Source organism: Mixophyes fleayi, chromosome 4 (genome assembly GCF_038048845.1).
Source record: "Mixophyes fleayi isolate aMixFle1 chromosome 4, aMixFle1.hap1, whole genome shotgun sequence".
In the NCBI taxonomy this organism is placed as follows: Eukaryota; Metazoa; Chordata; class Amphibia; order Anura; family Limnodynastidae; genus Mixophyes; species Mixophyes fleayi.
This window is the reverse complement of record NC_134405.1, coordinates 23558196-23581478: the sequence shown is the minus strand read 5'-3', so window position 1 is coordinate 23581478 and position 23283 is coordinate 23558196. Positions and strand designations below refer to the sequence as shown.

The 23283-nt window shown below is 39.0% G+C and overlaps 1 protein-coding gene across 1 annotated transcript; it reads left to right on the top strand.

Moving 5' to 3' along the window:
* Positions 1-5029: 5029 nt before the first annotated feature.
* LOC142150576 (extracellular calcium-sensing receptor-like) lies at positions 5030-17887 on the top strand. The gene is made up of 7 exons (XM_075205776.1): positions 5030-5145; positions 7374-7665; positions 7953-8111; positions 11434-12264; positions 14840-15067; positions 16773-16911; positions 16989-17887. Exons 1-7 carry the CDS (start codon positions 5030-5032, stop codon positions 17885-17887), a joined length of 2664 nt encoding a protein of 887 aa, XP_075061877.1.
* Positions 17888-23283: the final 5396 nt, after the last annotated feature.

Here is a 23283-nt window from a genome sequence, read left to right as displayed (position 1 = left end):
ATAGCTTATTTGTACACTGAAATTTAAAGTTGATATTTGTGTGCTACATGAAAAAACAGGCAGTATTTAACTTATGTGCAAAACAGAATACTAATTTGCACCCCTTGCATTGTAACATGGTTTTGTCCAGGAGACTGAAATAAGAAGTTTCTCAAGTTAAAATCCTTAATGAATTAGGCCCAAGGAGAACAAACAAGCATTATGCAGATAGGGCCCTGATCGGAATCAAATTTGTTTTTTCAGTGTTGCTGGGCAGCAATGCTAATTTCTGTGCAGTCCAAAATTTGAGCTATAAGCATATCCAAGCCCCCCACACTATACGATTTGCAACAGAAATAAATACAATATTTGCAAATAATATCACTGCTAATTTAAGGATATTAATTTTTTTTTCAAAATTGGGACTAAAGTGAATGACTAACAATTCAGCTCTGTGATAAAGACATGTTTATATTTATTGTGTACAGTATATCTGACTGTGGTGTTCAGGCCATGTATTATTTAAGGTACAACACATTTATTACTGGTGCCATTATGGACCGGATTCAATAAGGAAATAAAGCATAATAAGGAATAACTTTGCACTTGGGCAAAACCATGTTCAATTGGAGGGGGAACTAAATGTAAAATTTGGGGGCAGATTTTTAGTTGGGGTAGTGCGTGTCCTAGATCCACTTTAGATTTCAGTGTACAAATATGCTATCAAGTATTTGTGTGCTGCATGAAAAAACAGCCAGTATTTAACTTATGTGCAAAACAATAAACTAATTTGCACTCCTTGCATTATAACATGGGTTTATCCAGGAGCAAAATTATTCATTTTTTTGCCTTACTTTCCTTAATGAATCAGACCCTAGTTGTATCAAATTATAGTTGCAGGTGTTTTATTTTTTGGGACGGGGGTAAAATGTGTACTCTATAAGCCCCTCGAGAATAAACAAGCAATAAACAGAGAGATAATTGGTAAAAATAGCATAAATGCCTCTTTCTATATGCAGGAGGTAGATAATTATCTCTTTATCCCCATGGTGTAAATTCAGTTAGTGCATTTAATGCTCATCTGGGAATGAGAAATTCCTCTTCATATATATATATATATATATATGTTATTTATATTAAATGTTCTACTCAAAGCCTGAGTTACAGTAAAATGAGGTATGTAATTATTGTATTTGTGTTCTAGTCTATTTCACACGGTACTTACAACATAAATTATGTCAATATATCATTTATCAAAACTGCTATTTACTTAAATAATCCTTTTGGTGTTTCAGACAATTCTCAGTTAATAGTCATACTCATTCCCTGTTTAAATAAATAATATTGCAAAATTATTAATCTCAGGATATAGCTCAGTATTTACCCCCTTTTTAAAATATTTTTTACATTTTTCTCAACATATGTATTTTTGATGTTTTATTAAACACGTGTTTAATTCTAACAAACAATGTAGCAAGTAATGTCTATTTAGAATGTTTAATTAGCTAGCAATATGGAATGTTACAGAAAAATTTGAGTGACAACGTCTATGAATGTATTATACTACCATCGTAATGCCTTTTTTCATTTTGAAATAGCAGTTTGAATTGATATTACGTGACTGCAACTTATACAGAGTTTTTTTTTCTTTTTGTTAATTTGCCAAAATTTAAAACAAGTCACTTCTCCTAATTTTTAAGATTTAAAGTTAACACCACTTAATTTTAAATAATAATGTGACCCAATGAAACATAAGCTCTTTTGCAAATAATAATTATTTATTTTTCCTTTTTTTTCCAGTCCTAAAAAAGTACTTACTAATAATGTTTTTAAAAATCAACCAAACAGAGAGCTGTCGAACCACTGATATATTCTGCAAGCAACTAACTTTTTTTTATACCATAGAGAAGCTTACATAGGCCTGGACAATCTGTGGCTCTCCAGGTATTGGGAAACTAAAGTCCCAGCATACCCTGCTCACAATCTGCTGGCTATCAGCTGGCAAAACATAATGGGGAGCCACAGCTTGACCAGGTCTGAGCTAGCATGTTTAAATCTGTAGCTTCACTATGGGGCAAAGCCTAAAAATATTAGGAGATAACAATTAAAACATAAATGGAGTTCTTCTTTAATGAAAAAAAACTTGTTTACTGTCTAACCTAAAGATGGGTGTAACATTTGGTTAATTATATTACTATGCTTCTGTGTGGTTCCAGGTCAATGACGTTTGCCTACAAGATACTCTGGCACCTCACTCAGTATTATCTTGTTCCGGCATACTATTCCAATGGACAAAGCTGCACCCTTAAGGCTCCAGACCAGATGGATATGTTTTGGAGTGGAGATATCATAGTCGGAGCAGTATTAACCCTTCATGTGGAAACAGTGTACAGCAAAATATTGTACAACGAGAAACCAGGACAAGTCATCTGTAGGAAGTAAGACTTTATTTTAAAATCTACAAAATCTAAACATCAATGGATTAACATAGTGCATGTTATCAGCAAAAGTTTGCACATATTATAATCATAGTAAAAAGTTAAGTTAATTTATTGTTTTGATATGATTATATTTATGTATCCATGTATTTATGTATCTTGTTTTTTTAATTAGCCTTAATAAATTGTGGTCAACCAATATCAGATTTCATTTAGACAGCGTCCATAGCTCATAATATGATATAATTTATATGTGAGACATAGAAATCGCAACTAGGGTATAAGAGCGCAAACCAGAATATATTTAATAGTCATTAAGACTTGAATGAACAAACAAGTCAATGAGCGCTTAACTTTTTACTATATTTTCAGTGTGTAGGGAGGGATACCCTGTGTTAATGCAACAATAGGAGTAGAGCGCAACTCTTTTACCTCGGTTTAAAAATTATAATCATATACTATTAAATATAATATTTATTCAAACATGTTTATTATTTTTTTATGCTATATGTCAGCTCTCATTGTGATTACATAGCAAAATGGTTAATTGATCGGGTGCTAGGGTAATCATAATATCAGTTTTATTGCTATATTCTTGTTGAGTCTTATATATCATATATCATATATGATAGATACGACTCAACAAGAATATAGCTATAAAAGTTCCTGCAGAGTCAAAAATAATATCCAACATTTATATTATAACAAGCGTACCAAATATAGATATATATTTACATGAACAAATGGAGGCATCTGAGGGAAATAGTCACTTTTGGTAAGTTTCCTTGTGTTGAACACGTTATGGTTATCTTACAGGCATGAAGTCTACCTGTGGTTATGTTTGTAACTATTGTCCAGACCAGGCCAGCAGATAAATTCATGTCAGAACACCAGGGGTCTTGTAAAATAGATACCCTGTCTAATAAAAATAAAATTTGTTGCATTGGAGCAAGGGTAAATATCACATTTTATTATGTATTTAATTGGGTCAGGCAGAGAACTGTTACTCCAATACCAGGACCTATAAGGAGAGCCAGAGATTAGGCACTCATTTCCTTGAACACATGATAAATGAAGAACAGAATGGAGGGGTTTTTGTGTTTTATCTGATTTGGCTTATCTTTGAAAAATGAAAATTCATGGAACATTGTTGTGCTATCTGAGATATACTATGAATAAATGACCAATATAAGCAATACGAACATATCTAATATCTAATTAAATTAAGACTACTGTATGTTTATTTCAATGCATGGCACAATTGTTAAGTCCACACAGCACTCTATTATTTGTATTTTGCTTGACTGTTCAACTTTACCAAATGATCCAGTTGTTTAGTTGACTCACAGTTACTGTATGGATATCCCAAGCTTGCTGCTATCATCATCATCACCATTTATTTATATAGCGCCACTAATTCCACAGCGCTGTAGAGAGAACTCATTCACATCAGTCCCTGCCCCATTGCTTACAGTCTAAATTTCCTAACATATACACACCGACAGAGAGAGAGACTAGGGTCAACTTTGATAGCTGCTAATTAACCTACCAGTATGTTTTTGGAGTGTGGGAGGAAACCGGAGCACCCGGAGGAAACCCACGCAAACACGGGGAGAACATACAAACTCCACACAGATAAGGTCATGGTTGAGAATTGAACTCATGACCCCAGTACTGTGAGGCAGAAGTGCTAACCACTTAGCCACTGTGCTGCCCACTATGCTATTAAACTTCTGGAGTAGTGAGACAATAAGATAAAGGTCCTTTATGGAGTGCAAAACATGTGTTTCCTACAGTGCATGGCATTTGTGCTTATATGTTTTTAGAAATTATCCTATTTGCATAGGAAGGTACATGATCATGTGGGCCATGATGGTACCATCTGGGGGGTTACAATTTTTTCTTTTTTTATTTAAACAATTTTTTCCAATGTAAGACCTGAGTGTTACAGACCTATTGTCACTGCCTTAATTGTTATTATTATTAATATTTATCGTCGTTGTTGTTTAAGGTTTCCCTTTATTCCACAGCTTGGGCAGTGGTGAAAACATGACCATACATAAAATAGGGCTAGACAAAATACATGCAGCCCTGAAAATAAATGGTAGTAGTGCCATGCCTATGAGAGAGCTCAGATTCTATTTCAAAGAGGGCTGCTGAAACATGAGGAGGAAATATGTCTCAAAGTGGAGATTGGTTGTGAGGGTAGTTTAGTGTGGGAAATATATTGGGGGGTAGTAAGCCGGAATAAAGAGATGGGTTTTCAGAGAACAACTAGGGGGTAGATTCAATTTGGCGTAAGGTGTCTCCGAAATGTCCATGGAGACACCTCGTGCCCATGTTATGACAGGAATCCTCACTTATCATTTATCGCACCGCATAGAGGCGAGATTCCTACTGCAATTGGCAGCCGGACATTGCGGTAGCGTCCGCACACCACATAGCTGGCATTTTAACTCCCCTCTAAACATTTGAAGGCTGGGTAAGAGTCTGATTTTAAATGTTCAATTCAATGGTTAGCAGCACAAGAGGGAGTGAAAGAATGTATTTTGAGATGAGATTGGAGAACAGTGAAGCATTGGTGTTTTTTTTTTTTTAAAAGTTATCTCAATATGGTGGCCAAGAATATGGACTTTTACAGTGGTGCCGTGGCTGTGGAGTGGCTGCAGAGAAAAATCATTCTTGCTAAAGCATTTACTATGGGATGGGTTGAAGCAGGGATAGATGGGTGAGGGGCATGCTATATGTAGGTGCTTTAGCCAGGCCAGAGAGAGTAGCAGAGCCTCTGTTCAGGGAGGAAGGTTGTTACGTCAGACTTGCATCAGTTTAAGGATTACTAATGCCTCACTCATTACTTCAAAGGGAGCAGTGAGTTGGAACCCCTGCAATTATAGGGGACAATAGCTAATCTATAATCTATTTGTCCAATCCCTTTGCTAATTGCTAGCTTTTCCATTATATAACTAACATTAAACAAGGAAATGTATTATAACCTGAAAGCAGGAAAGCAATTTGGTACTGCCCTAATATCGACTAACTAAACAACTTAAAGTAAACAAACCCTCAATAATTAACAATTAATCTAAAAAAACAACATTACAAAAAATACAATGAAACATTCATAAGAAGGCAGTTATGTCATAATTACCATTAAAATTGTATTTTAAAGAGTCTCTCTTTTCTTAATATTTTGAAGAACTTCCCAATCCCCACAACCTTATACCACTTCTATTCCTTGGTATTTTAGGAATAATTCATTAGATTCATGTACACAGTTGCAATGTCTAAAACAATTCATGTTTAGTAGAACCCCATTTAATATACCATTGTTATTCCTATATCTTTCATTTATACGGATGGGGAGTGCTTCCAACAGGACTAATATTACAATTTATATTAGCTATAACCTTAAAAATGTCATAATTAGAACAATATTTAAAATTCTTTGTAATCTCTAAATTACATGTTACATTTAGCTCTAAGTAAGATTAACATCAAGCTTTTCATTCAATAATCATCTTTATTAGGTTGTCAGTTAAAACTAAAACCCTAAAATTGATTAATAAAGTCTATGCTTACTCAAAATGTAATACAATATTAATGTAGCATACAACATATTTATACTTGTAGCATAAATGTATTTTTTCTGACATTATCAACCCCATAACTATCTGCTTTACTTTTCAAGCTACTCAACATTAGATTACTGGTGTGCATGGAAACTTGCTGCTATATAGACTTTACTTCATTATAAATAGTAGGTATAATTTAAACCGGCTTGGCTGACTAAGTCACCTCTATTTGGGAGGTCCAAGCTCACCACCATTCTGTCCAATCAAATGTTAGGAAAGAAAAATAAGTCTATTTTGTTTCATATGTAATTGTACAGGAAGGAAGCAAACTCAAATCATCATCATAATTTATTTATATAGCGCCACTAATTACGCAGCGCTGTACAGAGAACTCATTCACTTCAGTACCTGCCCCATTAAAGCTTACAGTCTAAATTCCCTAGGATTGACACACACTCACACACAGACAGACAAAGAGGGAGACAGACAGAGGGAGAGACTAGGGTCAATTTTGATAGCAGCCAATTAACCTACTAGTATGTTTTTGGAGTGTGGGAGGAAACCCATGCAAACACAGGGAGAACATACAAACTCCACACAGATAAGGCCATGGTCGGGAATCAAACTCATGACCCCAGTGCTGTGAGGCAGATGTGCTAACCACTAGGCCACTGTGCTGCCCATGAATCTACCAAGCTGACAGGCAATTATGTTATTTAATAAATCAACCCATTCTAGAGCACAATGATGATCATCATCATCATCATTATTTATTTATATAGCGCCAACATATTCCGTAGTGCTTTACAATTGGGGACAAACATAGTAAACTAATAAACAAACTGGGTAAAAGAGACAAAGAGGTGAGAAGGCCCTGCTCACAAGCTTACAATCTATTAGATAATGGGAGTTTGAGACATGAGGTTAAGTCTTCATTTGCAGTCGGCCTAGCCAGACTGCAAAGGTAAAAGTAAAAGGTAAAAGTGACTCATAAGCTAAACGATCCTGTCACACAACAATGTTGGTCAAGGGGTAGTTGTATAACAGGTGGTAATAGGGCAATGTAGTGAGGTTAAGAGGGTGGTTGAGGAATATTATAAGCTTGTCTGAAGAGGTGGGTTTTCAGAGAACGCTTGAAAGGTTGTAGACCAGAGGAGAGTCTTAATGTGCGAGGGAGAGAATTCCATAGAGTGGGTGCAATGATGTAATTCAGTGCTCGAGATTGGCCATTGGCCATGGATAATGTCATTGTTTGAGATACATGGAGGAGTTTCTTTTCTAATGTCACAGTTTCACATATTTCCTATATATACACATCATACATTTCTGCTTTAAATATCATGTATATAATTCATAATTTCTTCATTTTCATTTCTTCCGTCAGACTTCCACTGGACAAATATCTTCAAATACAGACTATAAGGTATGCAATGAAGGAGATAAACAGTAACCCCAACCTACTCCCCAACATCAGCTTGGGCTTTCAGATTTATGATTCATGTCGGGTGCTCCAGAAAGAACTCGAAGTTACCTTGTGGATGATAACAGGGCAGAACAAAGCTATACCCAATTTCCACTGCCAAAAGAGGAAGCAACTGACTGCTATCATCGGTTATAGTACATCTACCTTCTCAATACTTATGGCTCACATTTTAAGCGTGATCAGGTACCCACAAGTATGTTCAGATTTAGTGCTCTTGATTTACCATTTTTTTTATTGGTTTCAAATTCTTTTTATTTAGTGTTATATTTTTTATTCTCCCTCATTATTATTAAATTACAATTTGATATATATTATTTTGAAATGTGTCTTCTTGCTAAGGTGAGAACAATGGTATAGCTACTACTCACAACTTAAAACTCTGTGAGGGCCCCTTGTTAAGTACTATGGGCCTGATTCATTAAGAAACCTAAATGCCGATACATGCCGTATGTTGTGTTAATTTGCACTGTGCATGCCAAGAAATGGTCGCGGTTCTCCAAGACGGCCACCAGCATAGGAACAGAGAGTAGCGTAGTCGATCAAACCGGCTCAGAACCAGCGGACTGCGAGGATCAGAAGGAGAATCCAAAAGAATCATCAGGAACAGGCCAAATTCAGGAAACCAGGACAGGCGGCAAGGTACCAAAGGAGAATCTGAAGGGAATAACAGTATCAGGAGCCACAGACAGTACAAGCACTGGAGCAGGGCGAGACCAATACTCTGGCACCCTAATGATGCCAGCGTCTCCCTTCTATCCCCCTGGGGTTTTCTTCATTATCAGCAGTTTATCGGACATCGCAACTGGATGCAACCAGGACTGCGCATGCGCGCGGCGACCCGGTAGCGGAGGGCAGCGGCCCATTGCTAGATAACGGGACACAAGGACCAGCAGAGAGACAGTGCGGAGGCGGCACCTGACAATACTCTTCCAACAGCTACAATTTCTGGGGCGGAATGGAGGAGGGAGGGGGCCTGTGCATAGAGGCATTGTACAGGAAGGGCATGCCAAGGGCGAGCACATGCAGCAATGTCTGATTCAAGCTTTGGACATCCCTAAGTTATGTGTTTTTTAGTCGTATCACTTGCACCAGCTACATGTCAGGTGTAAGTCCCGAGTGATAGTGATGACAGATGCGTATGCATTCGAGAACATGTGTTTTCAATAAAGAGCAATTGTACAAATTCAATTTATGTACAGTAGACATTGATAACATCATGATAGATGTATTTCATGGGGAAAAAAATAAGAACAAAACTTTTTTTTTTATATTTTACATTAATAAATTTATTATTAACAGGTGACAATAAATTAATACTTTTTTATGTAGTTCTGCTGGGACTTTATATTCCACATATGTATTGTAGGTATCCTACAGTGTGTTGTGTCTGTCTCAATATGGCAAAAGCCATGTATGCAGAGCGCACCTAGACCTGTATTCAGCAAGAGACGTTTCTTCAGATGAATATTAATGTTTTAAAAAAACGGCCTGATTCATTAAGTCAAAAATATGAGTACGTTTTCTCCTGGACAAAACCATGTTACAATGAAAGAGGTGCATATTAGTTTATTATTTTGCACTTAAATTAAATACTGGGTGTTTTTTCATGTAGCACACAAATACTTGATAGCTTTATGTTTACACTGAAATTAAAGTTCATCTAGGACATGACCTACCCTAACTATAAATCTGTCCCCGCATTTTAAGTTTACGTTACCCCTCCAATGCAACATGGTTATGCCAAGGTGCATAGTAACTAATTTTTTTGCTTTGCTTTCCTTAATGAATCAGGGCCTACGTGTCTATGGGTTTTCACAGCAAATACTCACAATGCAGCTATGCTGCAATATGATGCCTGGCAAATTCCTCATTTACTAAGCTGTGATCTCCATCAATGAAGTACATTCCAAGCACATCACAGCTAAACACTAGAGAGATACAATTTACATCTTCTATACAGTGAGTTTATTTAAATCCTACAGTGGCTGCTTACTGAGATAACAGGATCAGCTCAGGTTCAAATGATAACAAATAGGTACCCAGCCTGTATAAGAAAATATGAAGGACTCCAGAAATGGCATGTAATATGATCGCCAAGATATGTGTGTAATAAAAAGAGTAGAGTATGTAGGGGTTCTAGGTAGAAATATATATGTAGTTGAGGGGGCTTGGAAAAATACACTCACTGAACCCATCTACTTATAGCAATTATATTTTGATGGGCATCCAATATAATTTACTATGGCAAGCAACTCTTGGAAGATCTAGCTTGCGAACCCACAGTCAGGGCCGGATTAACCATAGGGCTAACTGGGCTACAGCCCAGGGGCCTATGGCATCCAGGGGGCCCTTGAAAGTGCTCAGCAGCAGTATTGATCGGTCGGGGGCGCGGGCAGCTCCGATCACGGGGGGGGGGCCCTCACGGGGAAATGGAGGCCCCCTTAGCCCAGGGGCCTCCATTCCCTTAATCCGGCCCTGCCCACAGTACTAACTGACATTAGATATGCAGCGCATCCTATACTCAATGTGAAAACATGTACAGTTCCTGCCCTCTTTTGATTTAAAATTTTAAAAAGTGTTTCATGATGAAATAAAAAAAACTCTCAATAACGGCAACAAATGCCAAAACATTGAGTTCAATGTTGAAGCCCGCCACACCTGCTGCTTTATTACAAATGATTATCTACAGCCCCAAAAGGTTTGCAATATCAGATAATAATTCAATCAAACTGATAGTACGTTTTCAGGAATGGTGGAAAATAAGGTCAGAAGAAGAAGCTTTCCAACTCTCGGGTGAGCACCAACAGGCCACAATGAAGCCAGAAGTGATATAGCCCTTTGACTGGAGATACAAATGACTAGATGTTGTTCATTTTTAGCCTCCCATGTGTGGTATAACTCTGCTGCTTCTTATGATAAAACCGTATTTTATCACTTGACATTCTTTAATTAATTTTTCCAGACTTCTGAAATCCTGTCAACATTGGTAAAAATATTGAGCAAAATCATGTTCGGACGTAAGTCTGTTTGCTGAAATAGTGTAAGCTCAGAAACTGATCTTATGCCAATGGACGCAATTGCTGGTTATACATGGCTGAATGCAAATGACACAATTGCCTACGACTTGAAAAGCGCAATGGGGGAGGGAAGGGGCAGATGAACATAGGCCCATGTATAGTAAGGGCATCCCAAGGGCATGCTGAAACAGATGCGGCCTATTCAAGTCCTGGGTGTCTCTTAAGTACACCTATTTTCAGCCATATCACTTGCACCAGCTGCAGGGCAGATGTAAGTGCCAACTGATAGTGATGACTGACATGGTATTGTCTTTGCATTAAAAACTACATGTATGAGTGGCACTAGGTAGCAAAGAAAATGTGTATACAAGGATTATTGACTATATAAATGCATTGACTATATAAATGTACAGCACACATTTAAAACATCTTGATTTATGTATTTAATGTTAAAAAAAATTGTTGTTCAATTATTTTATATATTTTTTTATGTGTTCTGTGACCTTTTAATGAACAGATGCTTGTGTGTATACTGGTCAAAACTACGCTCAAGATCCATGCTCTTCTTTAAAACACAAATTGTGTGCAGGTTGCATCCGAACTTAATCGGGCCCTTTGTTTCTCTATCCCCCATCTTGATCCAGAAACCCAAAAGAGCTATGTGAAGCATTATGCCACCATTTCTTGATTATTTTAGTGAGAATCATCATATTATTTACCAGCATTCATTCCATTCAATTCATTAATTAATTCAATAAAAAACTTGTACCAAACTGTGTTCCACAAGATTATTTGTGAAATTTGGAAAGTCAGATTGTTCTATTCTGTCTCATAAAATTATTCACTACACAGATTAAAATTTGAGTGATTCTATATTAAAAAACCAAAAAGAGACAAGTATTTATTGTTACTAAATAATACTGAATTTCGTTTTTACGTTGCAGATCAGTCACATTTCAACTAGTTCCATTCTGAGTGACAGGACTCAGTTCCCTTTCTTTCTCCGTACAGCTCCCAGTGACGCTTTTCAGTCCAAAGGACTGGCCCAGCTGGTGTTACATTTCGGATGGACTTGGGTGGGAATGGTCGCTGATTCTAATGATTATGGATATCAGGGCATTCAGGGGGTCAAACAAGAAATCCTCAAATCTGGAGCTTGCGTGGAATTCATGGAGTATATCCAGAGCAATCGTCCTGATCGAAACATTCCACGTATAATTCAGACTATCAAGATGTCAAGAGCCAAAGCTGTTATCGTCTTTTCATCTGACGTTGATCTCATTGTTCTATTCGATAAGATTCTAAGTCAGAATATAACTCAGAAGATCTGGGTTGCCAGTGAAGGTTGGGCAACTTCTAACTTGCTGTCTGCTGAAAAATATTTAAATCTCCTTGCGGGAACCATGGGCTTTGCCTATTATAGTGAATATATTCCAGGGTTCCGTGAATTTATTGACAATTTTCATTTCTCAAAGCTTTCAACAGAGCTATGGGACTGGATGTTTTGGGAAGCCAGTCTTGGGTGCGCATTTCTGGACTTCAGAAACATAACATTTGTACATGAGAGACCAACAAGGAATTGCACCAAGGAAGATAGAGTGGAGAACTTTCAGATTTATTTGAATAATGTGACCAGCACGCGGCTCTTATATAACCTCTACAGTGCTGTATATGTAGTTGCCAAAGCCTTACATGACCTAAGCATGTGCAGAGATGGCAAAGGCCCCTTTTCTAACGGAAGCTGCTCAGATATTTGGAATTTAAAGCCATGGCAAGTAAGAAATCTGCACTTAAACTTTAATTTAATAAGTTATTGTAGTTATTTGAATTTGTTTAAGTAAAACAATATATGATGTATAATATAGAGGTGGAGTAAGCATATTTAAGGTAAAGATTGCGAAATGGTGTATTAAGGCATGGAGACAATGTAAAAGGTCCCGTGCTTTGACCATTGACATAAAGAGGCCTAGTTATCAAGTCTTAAACCTTGCAGCTTTTCCACATGGTTAAAGCATATTTTTGTATTGGGAATACATATCAAAAGCCGAAGATATCTCCTGTATTAGGCAAAATATCACAGGATATCACCAGGGCTGGATTAAGGGAATGGAGGCCCCTGGGCTAAGGGGGCCTCCATTCCCCCGCGAGGCCCCCAATGTGAGCCGCCCACCGCCCCACATCACCCGTGAAGCGCTTACCTGTCAGTGCAGTCCTCCTTCTGCGGCGCACTGTAAGCTCCTTACTGATGAGATCTCGTGAAAGTGAACTCTCGCGAGATCTCTTCAGTAAGTAGATTACTGAACACCGGGGATGGATGACTGCACTGACAGTGCTCAGCAGCATTGATCGGGCTGGAAGCGCCCCCGCCCCCACCCCCGGACCGATCAATAATGCTGCTGAGGACTTTGAAGGGCCCACTGGTTGCCCGAGGCCCCTAGGATATAGCCCAGTTAGACCTCGGGTTAATCCGGCCCTGGATATCACAGTCCCCATAACTCTAAATATGGAATGTTTATTAATATGGACCAATTTATCAAGCTCCCAAAAGCATATGTTCTCGGAACTTGACCCTGATAGATAGCTTCATCTGAAAATGGCATTAGCATGTAAAACTTAAGGGGAGGGCATCACAGGAGAAGTGTAACATAACATATTAAAATAGTTGATGAGGTTGAATACGACACCAGTCCATCAAGTTCAACCTATTTTGGGTCTCCTGCGAACCCTCATTTATATTGGAAATTGATCCAGAATAAGCAACTACCAATCTGTTTCAATCGGGAAAAATCCCTCCAGACACAATATTGCAGTCCTATTTTAATCCTATCTCCTTCATTTTAATTAATGGTAGTATCCCTGGATACACTTTTCCGCTAAAAATTTGTTTAACCCTTTCTTAAACATATCTATAGAATCTACCATCACAACCTTTCCTGGCAGTGAATTATTATTATTATTACCATTTATTTGTTGGTCCGCCACAAGGTTTCCGCAGCGCCATACACAGTATAAACAGTAGACCAAACAGGGTGACACAGTACAGAACAATAAACACAAAGTACCAATGCTTCAGGAACTCCGGGGAGACTTATGGAGTAAAGCCAGAGCAGAAGAACCGGTATGGAGACAGGAGGGGAGGGGGGGCCCTGCTCATACAAGCTTACATCCTAAGGGAGGGTGAAACAAAAACAGGCACAAAAGGGAGCCAGTGAAGCAAGGGGGAGAGAAGAGAGGGACCAGGGGAGAGAAGGAGAACGAGAAGAGTGGATGAAGGGTTAGGTGGATGGTTGGTAGGCTTTAAGGAACAGGTGGGTTTTAAATGCCCGTTTGAAGGAGCATAGGTTGGGAGAGAGATGGATGGAGCAAGGGAGGTCGTTCCAGTGCAGGTGGGCAGCTTCGGAGAAGTCTAGAGTGGGAAGAGGTAATCAGAATGGAGGAGAGGCGACGGTCATTGGCCGAGCCCAGGGAGCGGGCAGGAGTGTGAATGGTGAGGAGGTGGGAGATATAGTGGGCAGTAGACTGGGAGAGCTTTGTAAGTGGTGGTGAGGAGTTTGAAAAGGAACCTGTAGGGGAAGGGGAGCCAGTGTAAGGCGTGGTAGAGTGAATTCCATATCTTGACTGCCCTTACTGTAAAGAACCCCTTCCTTTGCTGGTTGTAAAACTTCTTCTCCTGTAACCTTATTGTCTTCTGATCCCTCCCTTGCAGGCTTTGTCCCCTCACTTCTATCACTAATTGTTCTGAGTAAGGGATGCCTGATGGCCCCATCATGTATAGGCCAGGGAGAACCTGAAAGTTAAGTGATCGCAATTATGATAATTTTACTATAGGATTTTTGCTGGGACAGGATTTTATCTGAGACGCTCTCCCAGCTGAAAAGTTTTGATAAATTGCAATATTAAATCATTTCTTATCACTTGACAAAGAAAAGATAATTAACAGACAAAAATTTGAGGGTCATAAATTAATCGCACAGCAGGTTTTTGAGTTTAGAATAACGATCCTATGTGCAGATTGTTGCTAGCACCGCATTCTTCTATATGTAGCAAATAATTTCAGAGAAGAAAGCAAAACATATAAAATTACAAACTGCCGTCCCTCTTTTGGTTACCAGTGTGTTTTTGGTAAAGAGATACGGGAAACAAGACATAGGGGTATATTTACTAAACTGCGGGTTTGAACTAGTGGAGATGTTGCCTATAGCAACCAATCAGATTCTAGCTGTCATATTGTAGAATGCACTAAATAAATCAAAGCTAGAATCTGATTGGTTGCTATAGGCAACATCTCCACTTTTCCAAACCCGCAGTTTAGTAAATCTAGCCCATAGATTCTTTGCTTACTTCCTCTAGGTTTTCCACTACATGAAGAAAGTTCGAGTGAAGCTGAGCAGTGGAAGGGATTTGTTCTTTGATAAACATGGAGATCCTCCTCCTGTGTATGACATTGTCAATTGGCAAATGGATTTTGCAGGAAAAATGAGACAGGTCAAGGTGGGGAATTATAACAGTACAGCCCCCCATGCAAAAACCCTAATGCTTAATACAAGTTCTATACAATGGAGATTTGGTGATCAAAAGGTAAGAGGAATAAGTTCATAGGAGGAAAAGTCAAAATTTGCTATCTACACCATGCTGGCAGATATAATAATGTCAGATGTGCAATAGACTACACTAATATACACTACACTAATATAAATTTTAATCTTTGTTGCATGTAAGGGTAAAGAAGGTAATTTATTTACTGTATCAGATGATAGTTATTATAACACAGGTCCTTGTGTGGCAATAAATTTGAGATATCGTGGACAGTAGAGTAATGACAGAAGAGAGAGTCAATGGGGTAAATTTATCAATCTGTGAGTTTCCGTCGGGTTTCAAAAGTGGAGATATTGCCTATAGCAACCAATCATAAGCAAGCTATCATTTTCTAGAATGTACTAAATAAATGATCAATAGAAACTTATTGGTTGCTATAGGCAATGGGCCTGAGTCATTAAGAGAAGTAAGGCAAAAAAAGAAGTAACATTTCTCCGGGACAAATCATGTTACATTGCAAGGGGTGCAAATTATTTTTATTTTGCACATAATTTAAATACTGGCTTCTTTTTTACTGAAGTTTAAAGTTGATCTAGGACATGCCCTTTCCCAACCATAAATCTATTCCCACATTTTAAATTAACATCCCCTCCAAAGCAACATGGCTGTGGCGAGGTTCAAAGTTACTCCTTTTTTGTGCTTTTCTCTGCTAAATGACTCGCAGCTTGATAAATATACCCCAGTCCTTATGTTCTCTGCCTGTCATATACACCCAAGCCTATTGGATTAAAGGTAAATGTCCCGTATGCCTCCCAGCACTCAGCCTACTTTCAGAAATCATTCAAATTAAGTTGTAGTGTAGCCAAATTCTGGCAAATTTACAAAACAGATTGGAATCTGGTAGCTTATAAGCAATCTGATTCCAATTGTGTGGCTGAAATACTAAACGAACACCCTATCTGGAGCATACTTGCCAACTCTCCCGGATTGTCCGGGAGACTCCCGCATTTTGCAAGAGTCTCCCGGACGAGTGTGGCAATCTCCCTGATAGGAAGGGGGAAAAATTTAGTTTAAACGCCGCGATTCACCCGGAATCGCGGCGTTTAGCCCCGCCCCCACTGTAAAATGCCGCGATTTGCGTCATTCCGTCACGGGGGCGGGGCCAAAATGACGCGATTTCGCAGCCCCGCCCCCTGCACGCCCACGTCCCAGCCGGCATCTCCCGGAAAAGGAAAAAAAAATGTTGGCAAGTATGATCTGGAGGTGTGTGTATGAGTCTAAACACATTCTAGTAGTCAGTGTACAAAGCAGGCACAATTCTTGTGACCAGTATACGAGGCACTGTTCTGATCATCTGCACTTATATTTATTGTAGAAAGGAAAGGATCATGTTTTATGCAATTGTTGCTCCTGTGACTTCACATATAGTGTAATGAGACAGGCATTTGACTTCTTTTACGTGAATATGGTTATGTACCTTTAAGAAAAACATTAAAACAGATCTCTTGTCTCATAAGGTGTCTGTTGTAGAAACCATCTAAATATATGTTGAAACGTGTTAATAGTGATAATAAAAATAATAATAATAATAATAATAATAATAATAATATAATACACATGAATGTGCTTTTTGAAGATTCAAGGATTCACCCTATTTGTGTGTGTACTCGGTATACAGCTCCGTTCGGATTTGAATACATTATATTCCATTATGAAATGTAAGACAAATGTATATTTCCTAATACAGGAATTTTTTTCACAGATTCCAATCTCAGTGTGCAGTCAAAGTTGTCTCCCGGGTTTCAGAAAAGCTTCTATGAGAGGAGAACCGAGTTGTTGCTATGAGTGTGTCCCTTGCTCACAAGGAGAGATTTCCAATGAAACGGGTGAGTTAGCAAAAGGGTAAAAGCAGTGGTCCTTAATGAGCGCTGGCGTTTTACACAGGACATTGTTCTCTTTTCAGACTCGACAGATTGCTTTAAATGTCCATGGAATGAATGGCCAAGTGAGGAAAAACACAGATGTCTCCCAAAACCAGTTGAATATCTGTCATACGAAGAGACTTTGGGTATCACTTTGGCCTCCACCAGTGTTGCCTCTTCATTTGTTCCTATGGCTATTTTAGGGGTTCTGATGTGTTATAAGTACACTCCAATTGTCCGTGCCAACAATTACACCATCAGTTGTCTTCTTTTGATCTCCCTTTCCCTTTGCTTTCTGTGCTCCTTGGCATTCATTGGTTATCCTCAGCGTGAGAAGTGTATTCTACGTCACGTGACATTCGGCATGGTTTTTTCTCTATGCGTTTCATGCATCTTAGCCAAAACAATTGTGGTTATGACTGCATTTAAGGCCACTAAACCAGGCAGTGATTTAAGAAGATGGGCTAGTCCTCATATGTCATACCTAGTCATAATTTTGGGCATGTTACTTCAATTCCTGATCTGTCTGATGTGGCTAATTATTTCTCCTCCGTTCCCTGAATACAATTTACATACAAAAACTGGAACACTTATTCTTCAATGCAACAAGGGTTCACCCACAGCCTTTTGGCTTACTTTGGGTTATCTCAGTTTCTTGGCTGTTATGAGTTGTCTTGTTGCTTTCTTAGCAAGACAACTTCCTGACAGTTTTAACGAGGCCAAGTTCATCACATTTAGCATGCAGGCCTTCTTCAGTGTCTGGTTGTCTTTCATCCCAGCCTCACTCAGTACCAGTGGCAAGTATACTGAGGCCATGGAGATCTTTGCCATCCTGTCTTCCAGTTGGGCTCTGCTCTGCTGCATGTTTGCTCCTAAATGTTACATTATTTTGTTTCGCCCCAGTGTTAACTCCAGAAAACTTCTCCTGGTAAAAAACTAAGTTTAAGTGAGTTCGAATCCACCAAATACCATTTGTTCTTCTTCTATGGTGATTATTTTTATGCAGTGTTAAAACAGAATTATGACTGGAAAATAAAAAAAAATACAAAAAATATAAATAAATATGTGTCTCTATTTTTATAATTGAGTTAACGACTATCCAATACTATTAAAAAGGTTAATATTTTGGAACATTCATCAAGAGCAAGAGCATTGTAGGTAAAAGTGAACTGTTTATTTCTTTCAGAAAGGTACAAATCTTACTACATGGAAGGGTTGTCAGATTCTTTCTTGGTATTATAGATTATAAACGATTAAATGGGTTTGTTAAAAAGGAAAGAGAGACAATATTTTACTAAGAATGGAGAATTCTATCTCTTTTTCTGAAGACCATAAGACGGTGAGAAAGACATAATATATTGACCATTCTGACACCAAAGGCTCCATCATTCTCTATAAGGCTAAATTAGTTTATTGATACCAATACAGATAGATGAATCACTTAAATTGGAGTCAGTGAAAAAGTATCTGTACAGAAGTGACAGGCTTGACCTAGCTTTTCTTTGCTTTCTCTGTTCTCAGATATGAGTTGAGCACTTTCTATATATTTAAGAAAATGGCCGTACAGAGGCTTGGTTATTTGCAGAGTCCAAAATGGTTCCTCAATATGTAGCAATGTGTTTAATTAGTAAATTAAACATATTTTTGCAAAGTCCCTTGTATGTAAATTTGCAGACATGCAGATGCATTGTGTCTGTTATGATAATCAGCAAACATGCTATCTCCAGTGTTGCGGTTAATCTGATCACATGCACACCATTGTGTGCAGGAATCTAGACATCTGGGGGTAAATGTATCAAGCTCCGATTTTGAAAATCCAGCGATTTTCTTGCGGGTGTTTCATCTCGCAGATGTATCAAAGTGAGATTTTAGATAAAATTGCCAGAGATGTGTTTCTGTCAAAATTGCCATTTCCAAAATCGATAGAGATCAAAGTCCTGACTGTTTGATACTCTAGCTATACAAATCTTAAAAGTATGAAGCTGCGATTAAGCAAACTCTCCGGAGTTTGCTTTAAAAATCGCCAGATAGACCACGCTGCTTCCTAACTGCTAGATTAGTAAACACATCACTGTTACACTGCCCTGCCTATACAGCCGCAGGTTCCTGCATCAACAGTTTAAATATAGATAAATGTTAAAAAAAAAATGCGTGGGGTCCCCCCGCCCAACCACTATTAACCCTAGTGCTGCCAAACTACTACTGATTGCGTGAAAATCGGGAAAAAGATTGCGTGGGGTCCCCCTGATTTTAACTCAACCAGCACTAAGCAAACCAGCTGGGGTGGGTGGCACTATAGCATCCAGGACATGCTGGCACTTGGAGAACCACAAGTGTCAACATGCCCTGACACCCATGGCTGGCTGAGACCTTGCAACTTTGTCATAGTTATTGCGTATCGGAGCTTGTACAGTGTACAAGCTGTTTAGTGTTGTCTGTCATCTTTTTTGCTTTTTTTTTAACCAAGCATGTTCCGGTTTGGATTACAAATATGGGGTCCCTTCTGGCCTGAAGAACAGAAGACTGCAATCAACAAGGGGGCTCTTCTGGCCAGAAGAATGGAAGATATTTACAAGCAGAGACATTTGGAATACAAATTATTTTTGACATTTCAAACACGATAAATTGAAATTACAAATTAATTTTGGACATGTTTACAAGCATTTTCGGATTAAAAGTTGCTGACAAAAGAAGAAGAAATCAGATTGGTGAGTATATTGGGGTTTTCCTATTTTTAATACATGTATGTGGTTTTAAAGAGGATGTTGTGATTTTGTAAACATTTTGTTTTGTGGTACTACAGGTCTCAGCCAGGCATGGGTGTCAGGGCATGTTGGCACTTGTGGTTCTCAAAGTGCCAGCATGCCCTGGCTGCCATGGGGATGCTGGTGCTTGTAGTTATACAAGCATCAGCATGCCCACACTGATTAGGGCAGCCCTGGCTGGCTGGGACTTGTAGTTTCACAAAGCAAAATTCCGTCAGTTTGTTTTTTTAACTTTATTTTTGCCGATATTACCCTACACCCACCGTCCAGGTGTGTATGAAGAGCCCTAGTGCTTTCAGCACTGAGCTGGTTGTTCCTAGAGAGAGTTCCCGCTTGTCATTTTCGGTGGACCCCACTCACTAGGCAGGGGCGGGCTGGGGTGGTGGGCAGGGGACAGATGTCCCCCGGGCCGGACCCAAAAACACTATTTTGGCCCGGCTCTAACTTCAGTTACTCGGTGGCTGGCCCCTTTTCCGGGACCAGACACCTTCTCATTGGCTGCTGCCGAAAGCCCATCCTCCCTTCTGTTGTGACATGGGACGCGCACAGCATGATAGGTGCCGTCCCATGTCAGAAGATTGCAGAGCAGAGCGAGCGGCGAGGATAGAACAAGGTAAATGCAGGGTTGTGTGTGTCAGTGTCGGCCTCATCTTGTATGTATGAGTGTCAGTGTCGGCAGTATCTTGTATGTATTAGTGTCAGTGTCAGCAGCATCTTGTATGTATGTATGTATGTATGTATGTATGTATGTATGTATGTGTGTCAGTGTCAGCAGCATATTGTATGTATGTGTGGCAGCATCTTGTATGTATGTATGTATGTATGTATGTATGTATGTATTAGTGTCAGTGTCAGCAGCATCTTGTATGTATGTATGTATGTGTGTGTGTCAGTGTCAGCAGCATATTGTATGTATGTGTGGCAGCATATTGTATGTATGTATGTATGTATGTATGTATGTGTGTGTGTGTGTGTGTGTGTGTCAGCATATTGTATGTATGTGTGGCAGCATATTGTATGTATGTATGTATGTATGTATGTATGTATGTGTGTGTGTGTGTGTGTCAGCATATTGTATGTATGTGTGGCAGCATATTGTATGTATGTATGTATGTATGTATGTATGTATGTATGTATGTGTGTGTGTGTGTGTGTCAGCATATTGTATGTGTGTGTGGCAGCATATTGTATGTGAGTGTGGCAGCATATTGTATATATATATATATGAGTATGGGGCCAGTATAGTGTGTGTGTGTGTGTGTGTGTGAGTGAGTGGAGGCCCAGTAAATGAATGCAAAATGTGTGGGGGCCAGTAAATGAATGCTGTGTGTGTGTGTGTGTGTGTGTGTGTGTGTGTGTGTGTGTGTGTGTGTGTTTGGGCCAATAATTGAATGCTGTGTGTGTGTGGTGGGGGGCAGTAAATGAATGTAGTGTGTGGGTGGGCCAGTAAATGAATGTAGTGTGGAAGGGAGGGGGGGGGGTCTTAATATAATGTGGGAGGTAGGCTATTAATTTAATTGTGTAGTGCAGGTGGGGGCTAATTATTGGGTGCTATTTTATTTCTGGGGTGATGGTGGGGCAATTTCATTTAATAGTGGGGCCTATGAATTTATAATGGGGTAATTAGACCTTTAATTTAATGCTGGGGTGGTTTGGGAGCTATTTATTAAATGTGGGCTGGTTGTGGAAAATGAGGTCTATTTATTAAATGTGCTTATGTTTCTTTAATTCCTGTGATTGTTGTGGGAAATGGTAATATTTGTTATTTAAATTATTGTTGAGAATGTTTGGAGGGAGGGAAATAGGATTATATATTAAATGTGTTTGCGATCTAATGTCAGGGTTCGTTGGAGAGAAAGGGATATATTTAGCAAATGTGAATATTATTTTAATGCTGTGGCTGGTGGTAGGCCTAATTATAAAACGTGAGTGCTATTGATTTAGCATCGGGACTGGTTGGAGTGTTCTAAATTTCAAGTACCCATTTTTTTTCCAAATAGGGCCTCCAACATTCCAGGATCTATACAACCAGCAAATGAGCAAAAGTAACCAGCAGCCACAAGTGGTGACAGTGACAAGACAGGTACCAGAGAGCAGGACAGTCTGCCAACTGTCCTGAATCTGGTGAGACAGTCCCGAACTTGGGTGACTGTTTCGCCTCGGACAGTTCGAAGGTATGTTCCGCTTCATGTCCCGCTTTACTGCTCGTGAAGGCAGAATTGTGTGCACCTAACAGTAGTGCACACAGTATTGCTTGTGTATTTGTCTAAAATGATAACCATGCTACATCATAGGGGGTTACCCAGTCTAAAATGCCCAGGCCCCCCAGAGCCTTAATCCAGCTCTGGGCCTGGGCATAAATATATATATATATATATATATATATATATATATATATACATATATATATATATATATATATATATATATATATATATATATATATATATGGATTAAGCAACACTACAATAGCCTCTTTCAATATAGATAAATATATATTGTACCAAAAACCACCCTTTAAGGATGGGCCGCTGCTGTGTGCTTGCCCCCCGGGCTGAAATCTGCCAACCCTCCTCTGTCCCTAGGGAATCCAGCCCAGCGCTGAACATCCTGGGATTGGTTTGTCATTATGGGACCGTGTGTCCTCCTGCTATAGTGCCACCCGCACTATAGCGTGAGGTCCCCTCAATGTGAAAGTCAGGGGGACCCTACGCAAATTTTTCTCCGATTTTCACGCAGCCAGCAGTAGGCTGGCAGCACTAGGGTTAATAGTGCTCGGACGAGGGGACCCCATGCTTTTTGTTATTCATCATCCTTTCATAGTCAGGCGCAGGCTGCCATGCTTGTTTGTGTTTTGGGGGAATTCATTAACATTTTGGTTCCATTTGTGTTGCCCTTTCAAGGGTCAACATTTCCCCCACCTCCCCTGTATGAAAAATTTGAACATGATGAAATGAATGAAGGATGGCTACTGGGTATGTATTTATAGGGGGTGCCTTTTGTAGTTTTGATGTAGTGTTTTCAGCAAGTAATTATTTTTAGTTTCATTTGGGCTTCATTTGGGTGTCAATCCTGGTTAATGAATCCTCCATTGAGTCCACATGCTCATGTACAACACAAATATAATGTCACACACAACCACTCGAGAGGTGATAGTAGGTACCTATGGCCTATTGAAGACCAGGTTCAGGTGCCTAGATAACTCTGGTGTGCTTCTCTATGGCCCAGGTATGGTGTCAGATATCGTGTTGGCGTTCTGTTTGCTGCATAATTTGGTCCTAAATCAGCATTTAACAATAACATCTGCAGTTGACAGTAACAATGCAGAAGAGCTCATTCCATCAGCTGATGTGGATAATACAGTGGCAGGTGCGAGAGAAGATCATCGCAACTTATTTTGAAGTTGAGTATATTTTTTCAGAAACTGTAATTGTTCGTGAATTTTTATTTAATTTTGTATCTTAAACTTTGACTTATAGATTCAATTTACGCATCACAACAGAATATGTAGACAAATCAGCTAGCATGATTTAAAAAGGTATGTGTGTGTGTTTGAGAAGACCCATTTCTG